Here is a 15,950-nt window from a genome sequence, read left to right on the forward strand (position 1 = left end):
TCTTCATTCTGTTTCATAACTAAAATATTTTGCTTTCTTCCAGGCTCACATTAAATTTCCTATCGACTATCCATATTCACCACCTACCTTCAGATTCCTGACCAAAATGTGGCACCCCAACATTTATGAGGTAAGGTGTTTTTTAAACTAATTAATTTTTTTCTCAAGTATGTGAGAAGGTTTTGTGTGTCCTTAAACTTCTGGAAGTATTGAAGGTACTAAATGTCTCTAGCCATAACTAAAGTGGTTAGCTGTTTGTGTTTAAATGTCAGCTTCGTGGTTGCAGAGTTAAATCTAAATGTTGTAGAAATGCTGTTCCTGTAGGCAGGAATGGAGCCTTTCTCATTCCTGCAAGTGCAGCAGGCAGCCCCAGCTGAAGCACTGTGCCATGAGTGTTGGCAATTTTAGGGGATTCTTGGATCAAGGCTGGTGCGTGGGGTCTTGCCCTACTGTGATACTTAAGCAACTAGTTGTTGTTTGTACACCTTTCCAGTACATTTTTAATTTGAGTATATCCTACAAAATTGTGCGATGAGACAAGAAAGTGGGAAACAGTCTTCTGCAGCAGTCAGCCTATGATGAAGGGGTTTGGACTTGGGGTGCTCTGACTGCAGAAAGAACCGGAGCTGGAGTCCAGCTTCAGGAGGAGTCATGCACAGCCTGGTCACCCTGGGACCAGAGTGAACAGATACTTTTGGGCTTAATGTCTGCTAGCCAATTTGAAGTGGCCCTTAGTTCAGTGCATGTATGGGTCACATTCAGAGCGTAACACTGGGCTATCAAGTCCATGATTGGATCATGGTACAACTACATAGCAGGTCCAGAAGGGGAATGATTTTTATATAAATGCTTTTTAGAAAGCAGCACTCCCTAGCTTGAAAGCATTGTCCTCCTGATGCTGAGCGCAGGCTGCTTGGAGAGATTTAAGGTAAAGTCTTCATGGACCAAAGTACTGGGGGAAGTGCTGCAATGAGGATATCTCTGGTGCATCTCAGCATGGCGTGGTGCTCTGCTGATGGACTAGCTCAGGGGCTGATGGTGGCCCAGCTGTGTTAATATGGCAGCGCTCAGGCTAACCTCTGCTGTTGCTGGGGCATAGCATACATTGCCCTGCATCTGGTGTGGATGGACTATGTTGTGTTTCTTGCTGGGCTTTCATCTATCAAGTGAACTTTAAGGTTTATACTGGAGCCTGGTTGAGTTGAGCTGTTGTGTTAGAGCTCATGTGAGCAGCAGCTTGAGACGGAGTTTAATAGTGCTGCTGCAAAGACTGTGAGAAGCTGCATTTCATTTCATACAATTGGTTCAAAATTACCAAATTTCATAGAGCTGTATTTGAAAGTTGAAGGCCTGTTTTGGCTCAAAACTTGACTTAAGCTTTTAGTGGAGGCCAGTCAAATCCCTGCTAAACTTTTGGATATCCTAGCCAAGTGTCAGCCTGCTAGGACTACTGCTTGAATAGTTTGAGGAGCTAAAGGCCTTTCAAAAATGTTCCTGTTGGTGCAGCTCTGTCACCTTATCACAGATCTTCCTATGAGAGGTTCTGCAGGCTTTCTTTGGGTCCACTTCAAAACAGGAGTGTCACTTCTCTTCCTTGCTGCAAACAAATGATGGCTTCAGTTGATGCCTTGGGCTTGGAAGGCCCTTTTCTAACAAGTTGCTGCTGCTAAATGCCCAGCCTGGAATGAGCGTGCTTCAAATGTCATGGTGAAAACAGCACTGATGGCTTAGTAATAAAGGGCCAAAAGCCTCTCCAAACTTCAGTGCAAAACAAGATAGTAATCAGCTTTAATTATTGGATGCTCAGGAGGATTGCCCTAAGCCCAGGGACATCCTGAAATCAGTCATCTGACAGTCTTCTGACTTGAGTTTTGGACTGGGTGCTGAATCTTGCATGTAGCCAAGGATGATGTTTCTCTTTAAGGCTCTATTTCAGTTACATGGGAGTTTGATCTATAAATAAAGACATGTCGTGGTTTAACCCCAGCCGGCAGCTAAGCACCACGCAGCCGCTCACTCACTGCCCCCCACCCCTGGGATGGGGGAGAGAATCAGGAAAAAAACCTCATGAGTTGAGATAAAGACAGTTTAATAGGACAGAAAGGAATGAAAAACAATGATAATGATAATAATAATATGACAATAGTAATACTAAAAGAATTAAACTATACAAAGCAAGTGATGCACAATGCAATTGCTCACCACTCGTTGACTGATGCCCAGTTACTTCCCGAGCCGTGATCCCCTCTCCCAGCCAACTCCCCCCAGTTTATATACTGGGCATGATGTCATATGGTATGGAATATCCCTTTGGCCAGTTTGGGTCAGCTGTCCTGATGGTGTCCCCTCCCAGCTTCTTGTGCCCCTCCAGCCTTCTTGCTGGCTGGGCAGGAGAAGCTGAAAAATCCTTGACTTAGTCTAAACACTACTTAGCAACAACTAAAAACATCAGTGTGTTATCAACATTATTTTCCTACTAAATCCAAAACACAGCACTATACCAGCTACTAGGAAGAAACTTAACTCTGATCTAGCCGAAACCAGGATAGTATCCACCCCTTATTCTATACCATCTACATCATGTCCAGGTCCCACACTTCCCAATGCATTTTCAATTAATCACCACCACTTTTGCTGCCTTTTAATACATATACACACAGATATCATTCCCTTAATGTATAAGCCTTTAACATGTCCATTTAAAATGTTCGTTGAGTTCATTCAGTCCATGACTTTGGGCTCCATCTATCATAACAGTCTGTCTGGGCAGGAGGGATGGTGTGAAGTCCGCTCAGTCGGCAGAGCAGGATCCAGCTTTGGTGCAGTGCAGCGGGCAGGTGACATTGGGCGCAGCAGGAGGATGGTGTGTGGTGTTGGATTGTTGCATGCTGCAGTCAGTCCTGGTTCCATCACTACTGCACTTCACTTGGTTTTATCAAAGTTCATTCTTCATTAATCTAGATAATTCTTACTGTAATATTGTTGATATAGCATATAACAACTATAGTAATGATAACATACAGTGGCAGGATTATATAGCAATTAACATCATACAATTTAATCTATTGGCTGTTCTCACCTAAAATCAAATCCCCTTGAGGCACACATCGGACTTCCCCATCCTTCCACATCACCCACCAAGTGCACCCAGGTCCTTGAGCAAAAGCAATCCCATGAATGGGTTTGCCTTTGCCTGAGGCAGGAGTAACCCAGACTGTCTTCCCTAGCATATTTTTTATGTGCACTACAGGGACCTTATCCCCTTCTACAGTATGTAAAAGTTCTGATTGGGCAGGGCCAGCCCGATTGGCAGATCCTCTAGTGTTGACTAACCAGGTGGCCTTTGCTAAATGTGTATCCCAATGTTTAAAGGTCCCACCACCCATTGCTTTCAATGTAGTCTTTAACAACCCATTGTATCGCTTGATTTTCCCGGAGGCTGGTGCATGATAGGGGATGTGATACACCCACTCAATGCCATGCTCTTTGGCCCAGGTGTCTATGAGATTGTTCCGGAAATGAGTCCCATTGTCTGACTCAATTCTTTCTGGGGTTCCATGTCACCATAAGATTTGCTTCTCAAGGCCCAGGATAGTGTTCCGGGCGGTGGCATGGGGCACGGGATATGTTTCCAGCCAGCCGGTGGTTGCTTCCACCATTGTAAGCACATAGCGCTTGCCTTGACGGGTTTGTGGGAGTGTGATATAGTCAATCTGCCAGGCCTCCCCATATTGATATTTCAGCCATGGTCCCCCATACCAAAGAGGCTTTAACCGCTTGGCTTGCTTGATTGCAGCGCATGTTTCACATTCATGGATAACCTGTGCGATAGTGTCCATGGTCAGGTCCACCCCTCGATCACGAGCCCATCTATATGTTGCATCTCTTCCCTGATGGCCTGAGGTGTCATGGGCCCACCAAGCAATAAATAATTCACCCTTATGCTGCCAATCCAGATCCACCTGAGCTACTTCAATCCTAGCAGCCTTGTCTACCTGTTGATTGTTTTGATGTTCTTCAGTGGCCCGGCTCTTGGGTACGTGGGCATCTACATGACGTACTTTCACAACCAGGTTCTCTAGCCGGGCAGCAATATCTTGCCACAGTGTGGCAGCCCAGATGGGTTTACCTCTGCGTTGCCAGTTACTCTGCTTCCATTGCTGCAACCACCCCCACAGAGCATTTGCCACCATCCATGAGTCAGTATAGAGATAAAGTATTGGCCATTTTCCTCGTTCAGCAATGTCTAAAGCCAGCTGGATGGCTTTCACCTCTGCAAACTGACTCGATTCACCTTCTCCTTCTGCAGTTTCTGCAACTTGTCGCATAGGACTCCATACAGCCGCCTTCCACCTCCGATGCTTTCCTACAATGCGACAGGACCCATCAGTGAACAGGGCATATTGCCTCTCATTTTCTGTGTCCTGGTTTCAGCTAGGACAGAGTTAAGTTTCTTCCTAGTAGCTGGTATAGTGCTGTGTTTTGGATTTTGTAGGAAAATAATGTTGATAACACACTGATGTTTTTAGTTGTTGCTAAGTAGTGTTTAGACTAAGTCAAGGATTTTTCAGCTTCTCCTGCCCAGCCAGCAAGAAGGCTGGAGGGGCACAAGAAGCTGGGAGGGGACACCATCAGGACAGCTGACCCAAACTGGCCAAAGAGCTATTCCATACCATATGACATCATGTCCGGTATATAAACTGGGGGGAGTTGGCTGGGAGGGGCGGATCGCAGCTCGGGAAGTAACTGGGCATCAGTCAACGAGTGGTGAGCAATTGCATTGTGCATCACTTGCTTTGTATAGTTTAATTCTTTTAGTATTACTATTGTCATATTATTATTATCATTATCATTGTTTTTTCATTCCTTTCTGTCCTATTAAACTGTCTTTATCTCAACTCACGAGGTTTTTTTCCTGATTCTCTCCCCCATCCCAGGGGTGGGGGGGCAGTGAGCGAGCGGCTGCGTGGTGCTTAGCTGCCGGCTGGGGTTAAACCATGACATTCTGGCAGTTTATTATACAGTGGGGCCTCTTCAGCACGCGTTACCTCCTCCTCTGGTGATATTCCAACATCTTTGCCTTCTGGCCAGTCCGTGATCACTTCCAAAATACCTGGGCGACTGGGGTTTCCTATTCGACTTCATTGTGTGATCAGTGCAACCCACTTACTCCATGTAGCATCAGTTGCATGATGTGTAGAAGGGACCTTCCCTTTGAACATCCAGCCCAGCACATGCAGTCGGGGTGCTAATAGGAGCTGTGTTTCAGTACCAACCACTTCTGAAGCAGCTTGAACTCCTTCATATGCTGCCAATATCTCTTTTTCAGTTGGAATATAGTGGGCCTCGGATCCCAATATCCCCGACTCCAAAACCCTAGAGGACGACCTCGGGTCTCCCCTGGTGCTTTCTGCCAGAGACTCCAGGTAGGGCCATTCTCCCCGGCTGCGGTGTAGAGCACATTTTTAACATCTGGTCCTGCCCGGACTGGCCCAAGGGCTACTGCATGAACTATCTCCCGTTTAATCTGTTCAAAGGCTTGTTGTTGCTCAGGGCCCCATTTAAAATCGTTCCTCTTCTGGGTCACTTGATAGAGAGGGCTTACAATCAGACTGTAATTTGGAATATGCATTCTCCAAAAACCTACAACACCTAAGAAAGCTTGTGTTTCCTGTTTACTAGTCGGTGGAGACATAGCTGCTATTTTGTTGATCACATCCATTGGGATGTGACGACGTCCATCTTGCCGTTTTATTCCTAAAAACTGAATCTCCTGTGTGGGTCCCTTCACCTTACTCTGTTTTATGGCAAAACCAGCTTTCAGAAGGATTTGGATTATTTTCTCCCCTTTCTCAAAAACTTCTGCTGCTGTCTTGCCCCATACGATGATGTCATCAATGTATTGCAGGTGTTCTGGAGCTCCACCTTTTTCCAGTGCATTCTGGATCAGTCCATGGCAAATGGTGGGGCTGTGTTTCCACCCCTGGGGCAGTCGATTCCAGGTGTACTGGACGCCCCTCCAAGTGAAAGCAAACTGTGGCCGGCACTCTGCTGCCAAAGGGATTGAGAAAAATGCATTAGCGATATCAATTGTGGCGTACCACTTGGCTGCTTTTGACTCCAGTTCATATTGAAGTTCTAGCATGTCTGGCACGGCAGCACTCAGCGGTGGTGTGACTTCATTCAGGCCACGATAGTCTACTGTTAGTCTCCATTCTCCATTAGACTTTTGCACTGGCCAAATGGGGCTGTTAAAGGGTGAGCGAGTCCTGCTGATCACTCCTTGGCTCTCCAGTCGACGAATCAGCGTATGGATGGGAATCAGGGAGTCTCGGTTGGTGCGATATTGCCGCCGGTGCACCCTTGTGGTAGCGATTGGCACCTGTTGTTCTTCAACCCTCAGCAACCCCACAACCGAAGAGTCCTCAGAGAGACCGGGCAAGGTGGACAACTGTTCAATTCCCTCTGTCTCCAAGGCAGCTATACCAAAAGCCCACCGATACCCCTTTGGGTCTTTAAAATACCCCCTCCTGAGATAGTCTATGCCAAGGATGCATGGGGCCTCTGGGCCAGTCACAATGGGGTGGTTTTGCCACTCATTCCCAGTTAGGCTTATTTCAGCCTCCAATACAGTTAGCTGTTGGGATCCCCCTGTCACCCCAGAGATACAAATGGGTTCTGCCCCTTTATAGCTTGATGGCATTAGAGTACACTGTGCACTGGTGTCTACTAGAGCCTTATACTCCTGTGGGTCTGATGTGCCAGGCCATCGAATCCACACAGTCCAATAAACCCGGTTGTCCCTTTCCTCCACCTGGCTGGAGGCAGGGCCCCTCTAATCCTGGTCAGAGTATTTGTTACTCACTTCTTGTAAAAATGACTTAGAGGTCCCTTCAAGAGGGTCAGAAGCCCTTCTACTTTGTCTGGGGAATTGCTTGCTGGAAACCGGAGCGGCATCTTTCCTGGAAGAATCCCCTTTTCTGGTTGTTTTTCCTTTCAATTCACGTACCCGTGCATCTAGGGTCGAGGTAGGTTTTCCATCCCACTTCCTCATGTCCTCTCCGTGGTCACGCAGGTAAAACCACAGGGTACCCCGTGGTGTATACCTTCTATGTTCTCTCTCTTGATCAGAGGAACGCTCACTCCTAATAGCTGAGATATTGGTCTGTACAGGTGGGGAGTAGGACTTTTCGATCAGTTCGATCAGTTTTTCGGACTTTTCGGACAGTTTTTCCACAGCCGAGACACAGGCTCGTAGGGATGAAGAGAGATTTTCTTCATATTGCCAGAGTTGGCGAGCCATTTCATCCACTGTCGGTGCCTCTTCGTCTTTCCAAGTTAGTACTGCCAATGGGTTGGCATACGATGATGGTGCGCTCCGTACAAACTTCCGCCACATGGGTCGTGTGCATTGAACTTCATCTGGATCTTTGGGTAATTGTGAACTGTCCGGGTCATAATAAATCATCTCTAGCACAGCTAATTCCCTCAGGTACTGAATACCTCTTTCCATGGTGGTCCACTTGCCTGGTTGACATATAACATCTTCCTTGAAGGGGTACCTTTCCTTCACACTTGACAGGAGTTGCCTCCAGAGGCTGAGGGCTTGTGTCCCTTTTCCAATTGCCTTATCAATGCCACCTTCCCTAGCAAGTGATCCCAGCTGCTTGGCTTCCCTACCCTCTAATTCCAGGCTACTAGCCCCATTGTCCCAGCATCGGAGCAGCCAGGTGATAATGTGCTCGCCTGGACGACGGCTGAAATCTTTTCGCATATCCCGCAGCTCACTCAGGGATAGGGACCGGGTGATTACTTCTGGTTCTGCCTCTTCCTCCTGTTCTCGTGATGACCCTGGTTCATCTTCATCCTTCGTTAAACGAACTGATTTTTTTGTATATTTCTTCTTCTGTACAGGGGCGACTGATACTGGCACAGGTTGGTTCTCTGGTTCAGCCGCAGCGCCTGTCGCAGGGGTTGGAGTAGCCGCAGTGTCTGTCGTGGGGGTTGGAGTAGCCGCTGCGCCTGTCGCAGGGGTCAGAGTAGCCGCAGTATCTGTCGGTCTGTTTTCCCTCCCTTCCCCCTGAGGGTGCTGCACAGTATCGAGCAGTGTTTGGTAGATACTAGCCAGGGCCCAGCACAGTGCGATAAGTTGTGCCTCTTTGGAATCGCCACAGCATTTTCCTTTCAGATAGTCTATCACTTTATCAGGGTCCTGTAGTTGTTTGGGAGTGAAGTTCCAAAGCATTGGAGGTGAGAAGTTCTCTAGATACCTGCCCATTTTCTCCCACGTGCCATGCCACCCATGACTATTAAGCCTCGGGGCAGATTTCCGAGGGGTATTCTTAAATAGTTGTTTAACCTTAAACAAGGCCTGGAACACATTCAGGAGACATAACAATAGGAACATGCTGGTTTGAACATCCCAAGGATATTCAAAATTCTCAAGAGCTACTGTAATTTGCCTGGAGGAGAAGGGGAAGCTGAAGAAATGTGTCTCCCCCGTGGCTTGGCTCTCCGAGGAGAAAAGGTACAAGGTGTAATTATTAATAGTTTCTGATAGACGGCTCCCAAAGTACAGAGGTGACGGCAATGCTGAGTACAAATACCAGATTAGTTTCACGACCAGCAATTCTATCGTATCATAAGCCAGTGTTACAAAGTACAACAACATGATAACTCTGGCCCAGTTCCCACGGGTGATAAACAGCACAACAGGGAGCATATACTGCAAGTAAGGTATTACATAACGCACCTTTAAGAACAAGCGCACCAACTTTGAGAGCGAATACATCAACATTGTGACCAGCGACTATTGAATTAATATAATGAATGTTTATAACAAATTTGTTCTAACACATTCCAGTCAGATTTGTCGTTATCTCAACCCGTGGTGCCCCACGTTGGGCGCCAAAGGACTGTCGTGGTTTAACCCCAGCTGGCAGCTAAGCACCACGCAGCCGCTCGCTCGCTCCCCCTCCCACCCAGTGGGATGGGGGAGAGAATCAGGAAAAAAACCTCGTGAGTTGAGATAAAGACAGTTTAATAGGACAGAAAGGAATGAAAAACAATGATAATGATAATAATAATATGACAATAGTAATACTAAAAGAATTAAACTATACAAAGCAAGTGGTGCACAATGCAATTGCTCACCACTCGTTGACTGATGCCCAGTTACTTCCCGAGCCGCGATCCGCCCCTCCCAGCCAACTCCCCCCAGTTTATATACTGGGCATGATGTCATATGGTATGGAATAGCTCTTTGGCCAGTTTGGGTCAGCTGTCCTGGCGGTGTCCCCTCCCAGCTTCTTGTGCCCCTCCAGCCTTCTTGCTGGCAGGGCAGGAGAAGCTGAAAAATCCTTGACTTAGTCTAAACACTACTTAGCAACAACTAAAAACATCAGTGTGTTATCAACATTATTTTCCTACAAAATCCAAAACACAGCACTATACCAGCTACTAGGAAGAAACTTAACTCTGTCCTAGCTGAAACCAGGACAAGACAACTTTGAGACCTGCAGATTACTGCAGATCCATACTGTGGATGTTGATTCTGAATCCAGAAATTCTCATGCAGGAGGTGAGTGGGAAACGGTTACCAAAATGGTACGTACAAAACGAGTCTTGGAAAGGACCTCTCCCAGTCCTGGTGGGAAAGATGAAAAATTGGCTCTAGAAATAACTGAAGGTAGGAGGAGAAACTAACCCAAAACTTGATGGGTGTATTTTGGGGTTACTCTTCAAATACTCCAGCTCTCAGCTTTGTACTTTGTGTTCATAGCAGTATTTCTTGGAGCTGAGGGAATCTGAAGCAGCTTGCAGGCTGTTTTGGAAACAACATTTAAGCAATGAAGATGAGGCACTGGGATAACTCGAAATGAAACTGAGAATAAATCAGCAAAGGGTTTGTCGGGGCGGGGGGGGGAGGGGAGATGTTTCAGTGTAAGGAAGATGAAAGAAAGTAGCAGTTTACAGAATCTGCTGGTGGGACCAGATGGAGAGGTTGGGGCTGACGTTCCAGTTCCGAGCAATGAGACTTGAGTAACTTGTGTGTCTTCCCCATCTCCAGTTTACTTGGGTCATCTAGTTGAATTTTGGTAAAACTGCATTCAAGATTTGGTTTTTATTTTTATGACAAGTTCTCAGTCCTAATAGAAGCATAGGCTATTTCCCATTGGCAGATGAATACCCCATCCTCCTTGTTTATATCTTTCAAAAATGTATGTTGGGAAAGGCTCTCCCATTGACTACAGTGATCCCTAAAACCTTGTGCTGATCTCATCAGGCCCCATGACACCTTTACCCTTCCAGACTCTGTAATGCAGTGCTGCCCTGCTTGAATTCCCAAACATGTAACATTGGTTGTTGCAAGAGGGGAACTTGTCACATTCTTGCTTCCCTCTATATCTTCATATTGTCAAATATCTGCTTGTCCACGTGCTGCTTACCTGATCACATAAGGAAATTCCCCTGAGTGCAGCGATGGCTTCTCCTGGCCACCAGCACTGCATTCTCCTAGGAGATGGTTAAAGGAGAAACTGGGTAAACTCATGGAAATTATGAATAAAACCAGAATAGGCTGTGAATATAATCTAACATTAGTAAGGTTAACTTCACCTTAAAATGATATTAAAAGATATCTTCTAGATTGCACAAGCCTGTTGGAGTCCTAAAAAGGAAACTGCCTTGTTTCTAGCAAGCTGTTCCAGCAACATAAGTGGGTGCTTGGGTATTCAGCAGCTCTAGATGCTACGTTGCTGTTTTTCATTGTGTTCTTGACAAAAACTGCTTCAAAATGATGAGGGCTTGCTAAATTAGCATACCTGGCAGGGTTAGTGAGCTGCTGAAATCTGGATACTGATCACAAGCCTCCAATGTTGAAGCAGGATCTTGTTTGGCTATAAACAAATGCCCTTCAGGTGAGCTGTTGCTATCTGTAGCTGTGATCACTGGTTTGGGCTCAAAGGCGCAGATGCTATTGCTGTGAGCAGTGCTACTTTGTGTTTTGGCTGCTGTGTGTTGAGCAGTATTGGAGGGTCCTCAGGACGTAGCTGAGACCAGGTTCATGGGGAACTACCAGCCTGCGGTCTTGAACAGAACTGATCTGCAGCTTCTCTCTTGTTCCTATCATCAACCTGTGCCTTGGATCAGGGTGGCAAGGGGCAGTGTGAGTGCTGCCCATCAGCTGAGGCTGTGCCACCTGAAGGTGTGGGGCTGCCTCTGGGAACTCATAAGTCATCCCAGCAGCCAGCTGTAAGAGGCAGCAAGCCAGTGGGGCCTGGAGAGGCCAACATCTGCTGGATGGCCTTGGGCCCCATCTGCATCTTCACCTCATCCTGCAGTAAGGCATTGGGACCCCACGAGCCCCTGGAGTTAACTTCAGTGGAGAATATCAGCTGTGGTGAATACTGCTACAGTACTCCTGCAAAGTAATCATGTCAGAGTGCTGTTACTGATGGAGAACTGGTTTTACAGGCTTCTTAAAGTGTTTATAAATGGTAGGCATTATGGAGCTTTAAATCTATATTCAGGCTATAACACTGGTGAATAGAACACAGATTGAGGATTATGTGGCTGTATGGTTTCCATATGCTGCCAAAATATTCTTCCTCTTGCGTGCTGGAAGGGATTTTCAGTGAAACCTTCAGAGAGCATCTCCTGCTTTTTCACCTGATATTTCAAACAGCTGTGTCCTAGGGGAGCAGTGTAAGCCTGCCCCGTGCCATCTGTTCGACCTCCTTGTGTCCTGGGAGAAGCATTGTTTTGATACCTGAGCTAGTAGAGTGCTAAACCCTTCAATTCAAAAATTCCTGTAGCTAACTCTGCTACCACTGGGAACAAAACTTTTTTTTAACCCTACTTTGGGTCTCCTGTGACTAAAGCTCGCTTCTATCACTGTGACAGTACTTGCTATCTGGAGACTAATTTAGTTTTATATGACTTTATTTCTATTTTTGCTTGCTTTGCTACGTTCTTTAAACCTCTTGACTTGAGATTGTTTTGTACCAATTTGCAGACTAATCCTGTTTAGCAAGGGAGACTTTCGAACATATAAATACAGTAGACCCAGGAAGAATTGAGAAGTGTTTCCAGTTCTTGCACATATTTTTACTGGTACTTGGGGTGTCCATATCAACAAGGTTAAACTGCTCAGAACATAATGTTGGAGTTGAGTCATCAGATCTCTGCCTCAAGCCAGGCTATTCTCAACTTCCGTTTCTGTCTTGCAGAATGGAGATGTATGTATTTCAATTCTTCACCCACCTGTAGATGACCCACAAAGTGGAGAGCTGCCATCCGAGAGGTGGAACCCTACCCAAAATGTCAGGTAACAGTGTGAATCTGTGATGTACAGTGGTGACCTCAAAGGCCTGTTGTCTCTCTCCAAGACTAAGGCCTGTGTTAGGAAAGGTTTGGAAGGGAATTTAAGACTTTGGGGGCTTTAGGTCTTGAATTGGGTGAGAACCAGACTTATCAAGCTGTCTGAAGTGCTGTGTGTCCTGATGCTGGGCTAACAATGTGGAGACTTCTGTCCTGTTCACAGGATTTCATGCTCTTAAAGCAAATTATCTCAAATGTTCTAGCCTTTCCCAGTCCATGTTATCCTACACGTAGGTTTTTCAAACTCCTCCAAGATACCACTAGTGGAAAAGAACATTTTTGGGTATTCAGGCCCAGTAGGAGTAACTTTGTGCATAATCCTACCTACTGTTTGCCTTCCAGTATTTGTCTCTGTCTCCTGTCCTGCAGCATGGTATCTTGAGCAGTTAGCCAGATAGTTTTCTTCCTGCCAAAAAAATGAAGGATCACTAAGTACCAGAGGCATTCAAGGCTAACCTGTCCATTTTTTTGAAACACCAGCTGAATTTCATTCTCATTACAAGACACTGCCAATAAAGAACTGATAAAATTCATATCAAATAGCAGCTCACTGACCTGTGCAGCTGGAGTAGTAAGTGATGTAGTAGAAAAACCTTGAAGTAAGGTACTTCCTGTTCTAACTTTTTAATCTGATTTATTATCCAAATAAGGCTAAAATAATTGCCTCTAGATTTTTAGTATATCATATGAGAATTATGCTTGCTTTCAGAGTGATTTATTAGATGTTGGTTCCCCAACTTGAAATCTGTTATTTATTGGTAAATCCAGCTAGGGATCTCAGCACACCTGAGGGAGTGCAGTGATTTGAAAAGGGTTGTCTGATAGTTTGACTCAGCTTTCATCTAACTTGGCTTCATGAAATTCATTTGAAAAGAGCCTTTGTCAAAGCAAAGATCTAGCAAGGGGGGGGATTTATTGGATTCTTGACCCTTGGAATATGATTGTAACACACACACTCTGCAAAGTACTGAACTAGAGCTAATGTGGCAGGAGACTAGGAATTGTAGCAGTAAGCAAATTATAACAACTGATGTTCCTCCTGGAGCATGCTACTTCAAGGTTAAAAAGGCTCAAGAGAAATGGTGTGTTAGCTGTGTGAAGTCATGAAGGGTTGGGAATCTGACCTTCAGAGCTTGAGGTAAACATTATCCAATCCATCTGTACCAAGTACAAGTGAGTATGAAGCAACCTCTCAAAGTTCTAGTTCAGATTTTTAAAAAATGAAAAAAAAAGCTTAAATACTATTTTAAGCTATATATTGCTAAGTTATGTTCACCTGTCCCCTCTGCTCACATGGCTATTAAACTGTTTTTTCATACATCCGATATGGTTAGGACTAGGTGACAAGCCTCAACTCATAGTGCCCAAAGCTGTTTCCTAACTAATTACTTATATTGTACATGCATTTTGAGTATTTCATTATATACAACCCTAAAGATTGACATGAAACTTCTCATGGTGCTATTTCTCTGATTTCTGCTCTTCCTTACCATGGTGCAGTTTTTGGTGCTTACTCTCTTGGAACATGTTGGGCTTAAGGGTGACATTTGGGTAGAAAACATTCCTCAGCTGTATCAGCAAGCAGAAATAAAACTTGTCCTTAACTGTTAGCCTGCTGCCAGCATCACCTGTTGGGCTAAGTGCTGATAGAAACGCATCCTGCTGGGGTCCCATCTGGCTTTTCAAGGCTCTGGAGTGTCAGACAGGAGGCAGCAGGGCTGAAGATGTGGGAGGGGAGCATGCTTGTTGTAATGAGTGGCCTGTGTAACCTTGGGCTTCTCTTCAGCTGCTGAATTTTGTAAATCCTGCTGAGTATTGACTGTTTACTACAGATGACTGTGGTTGAAGTGTCTGGAGGGGGGAATGTCATTCTTCAACTTTGAGAGCACCTGTGCTTCCACCTCTAATGGTGTCAAGCATGCTTATTAATTTTTTTTAAACACAGTCAATATGGACTTTCCCATCACTCGGAGCTAGATGAGGCAGGCATAAGTAAATATGGCAAACATCCAGCAAGATGTGAAGGAATGCAGCTGTGATCTGTGTGGCAGAGAATACTGCTTTTCTCATGTCCCATAAAGCTGAGGAAGTGGTGGCAGGGCTTAGGGGTTGAGGCTCTTCAATCATTTTAGCTGCCCTTCTCCATATCTCCCCTGGCCTCACTCTGTCCTTTGAGGTGCTCAGGCCAGAACTGAACACAATATTCAAGATGTTGGTACATCTGTATCTTGTGAAGATAGTTGATGCCCTGTCTTACTATTGCTTTGTTTCCTGAGGATGCCCATTTTTGTTGGCTTTTTTGGCTGCTTTAGTGCATTGAGCTGGTTGCAGAAACTGTCCAGATCTAACATTTACTGTCAGTACAGCCTAAGCCAAAACCTCTTACTTTATACTGGAGAGTAAAAATGTGCTAGGACAAATCTATAAGTACCTCTAAAGGTGGCTCTGAGAAGCTACAGTGTAGATAGTAGCTGGAACAAAAAAAAAAAAAATCCTTTTCAACAAGATATATAACAGGATGTGCTGGTTGGGAGCCCCAGCCACTCTGCGTAATGTCTGTTTTCGTTTAGATTAAATTCATCCATGTCTGAGCCTTCTGTTGATACATGGAAAGAAAAAGGCACTTAACAGGTCTGATTCCTTGATCCTCTACTGGCTTCTCTCCTCTGCTGATAAAGGGATGTAGAGGGACTCACTCTGAAGACAACAGCACTGTAAACACTTAAAGTGGCATGGCAGCTGATGAGCACACTGTTCCCCAGAATGGTGTGGGGGGATGTAAGAAAGCAGAAGGTGGGCTTGAAATCCCCACTCTTCATGCAAACAACTTGCATGAAACAACATGCTAGAACAACCTCACCTGAGAGAGAAACAGATCCATGACAATACTGGAGAGGGTCAGTCTGTATCCAGTCCGGTGCAGTTCGTATCTGATGCTGAGGATGTTTTCAGTCACACATGGTTGAACTTTTTTGTGGTTTTGGTCCTGTCAGATCCCATGTGCTGGGATCCCTTCCTGTTACTGTACCTTGTTCACCTTGCTTACCCACAGCAGCAGGGTTTAAGTTGGAGGAGACTGTCCAGCTCTTAAGGTATCAGCAGTGATGGAGCTGATCTAATGTGCTGGTCGGGAATGAAGAGTGCAGAGAGCCTCACCTCTAATAGACAGTTGCCTTGATGTATTTAAGTAGCTTTGTACAGACTTTGGAGTCTGGGGGCACCACAGTGGAAACCGGCTTCTCCTTACTTTGTTGATGGAAGTGTGGTAGAGCAGATGCTAAATCCAGACATGAATTCCTGTCCTTGGCCTTCCCTAGACTTTACTTGCTCTACAGTAAAGCTGCTGCAATGATGCTGGAGCTGACATGCTGGCTTTACAGCCTGTTTGCTGAGAAACAAAGGCTTTTAAATGAATCCTTGAGATGAAGTAGAAGATGGTCTCTCTTCTGTTCATCATTCCAGTCTGACCAGACAGTTTTTTCCAGAGCTGCTGTTCTTTTTCCTACTGAATTATATCATTTGGAAAGTAAATTGTACACGACACTCCTGATAGCTGTGCTGAACAGTCT

The 15,950-nt window shown here is 45.4% G+C and overlaps 1 protein-coding gene across 1 annotated transcript in view; it reads left to right on the forward strand.

Moving 5' to 3' along the window:
• The window catches only part of LOC127028526 (ubiquitin-conjugating enzyme E2 R2), a 70,416-nt gene that overhangs the window by 48,428 nt on the left and 6,038 nt on the right, over positions 1 to 15,950 (forward strand). The window contains exons 2-3 of the mRNA XM_050914291.1: positions 44 to 130; positions 12,231 to 12,328. Of these exons, the coding sequence (XP_050770248.1) occupies positions 44 to 130; positions 12,231 to 12,328 (185 nt within the window). The remainder of the gene's footprint in view (positions 1 to 43; positions 131 to 12,230; positions 12,329 to 15,950) is intronic.

The sequence above is a fragment of the Gymnogyps californianus genome, unplaced genomic scaffold (genome assembly GCF_018139145.2).
Source record: "Gymnogyps californianus isolate 813 unplaced genomic scaffold, ASM1813914v2 HiC_scaffold_34, whole genome shotgun sequence".
Taxonomy (NCBI): domain Eukaryota; kingdom Metazoa; phylum Chordata; class Aves; order Accipitriformes; family Cathartidae; genus Gymnogyps; species Gymnogyps californianus.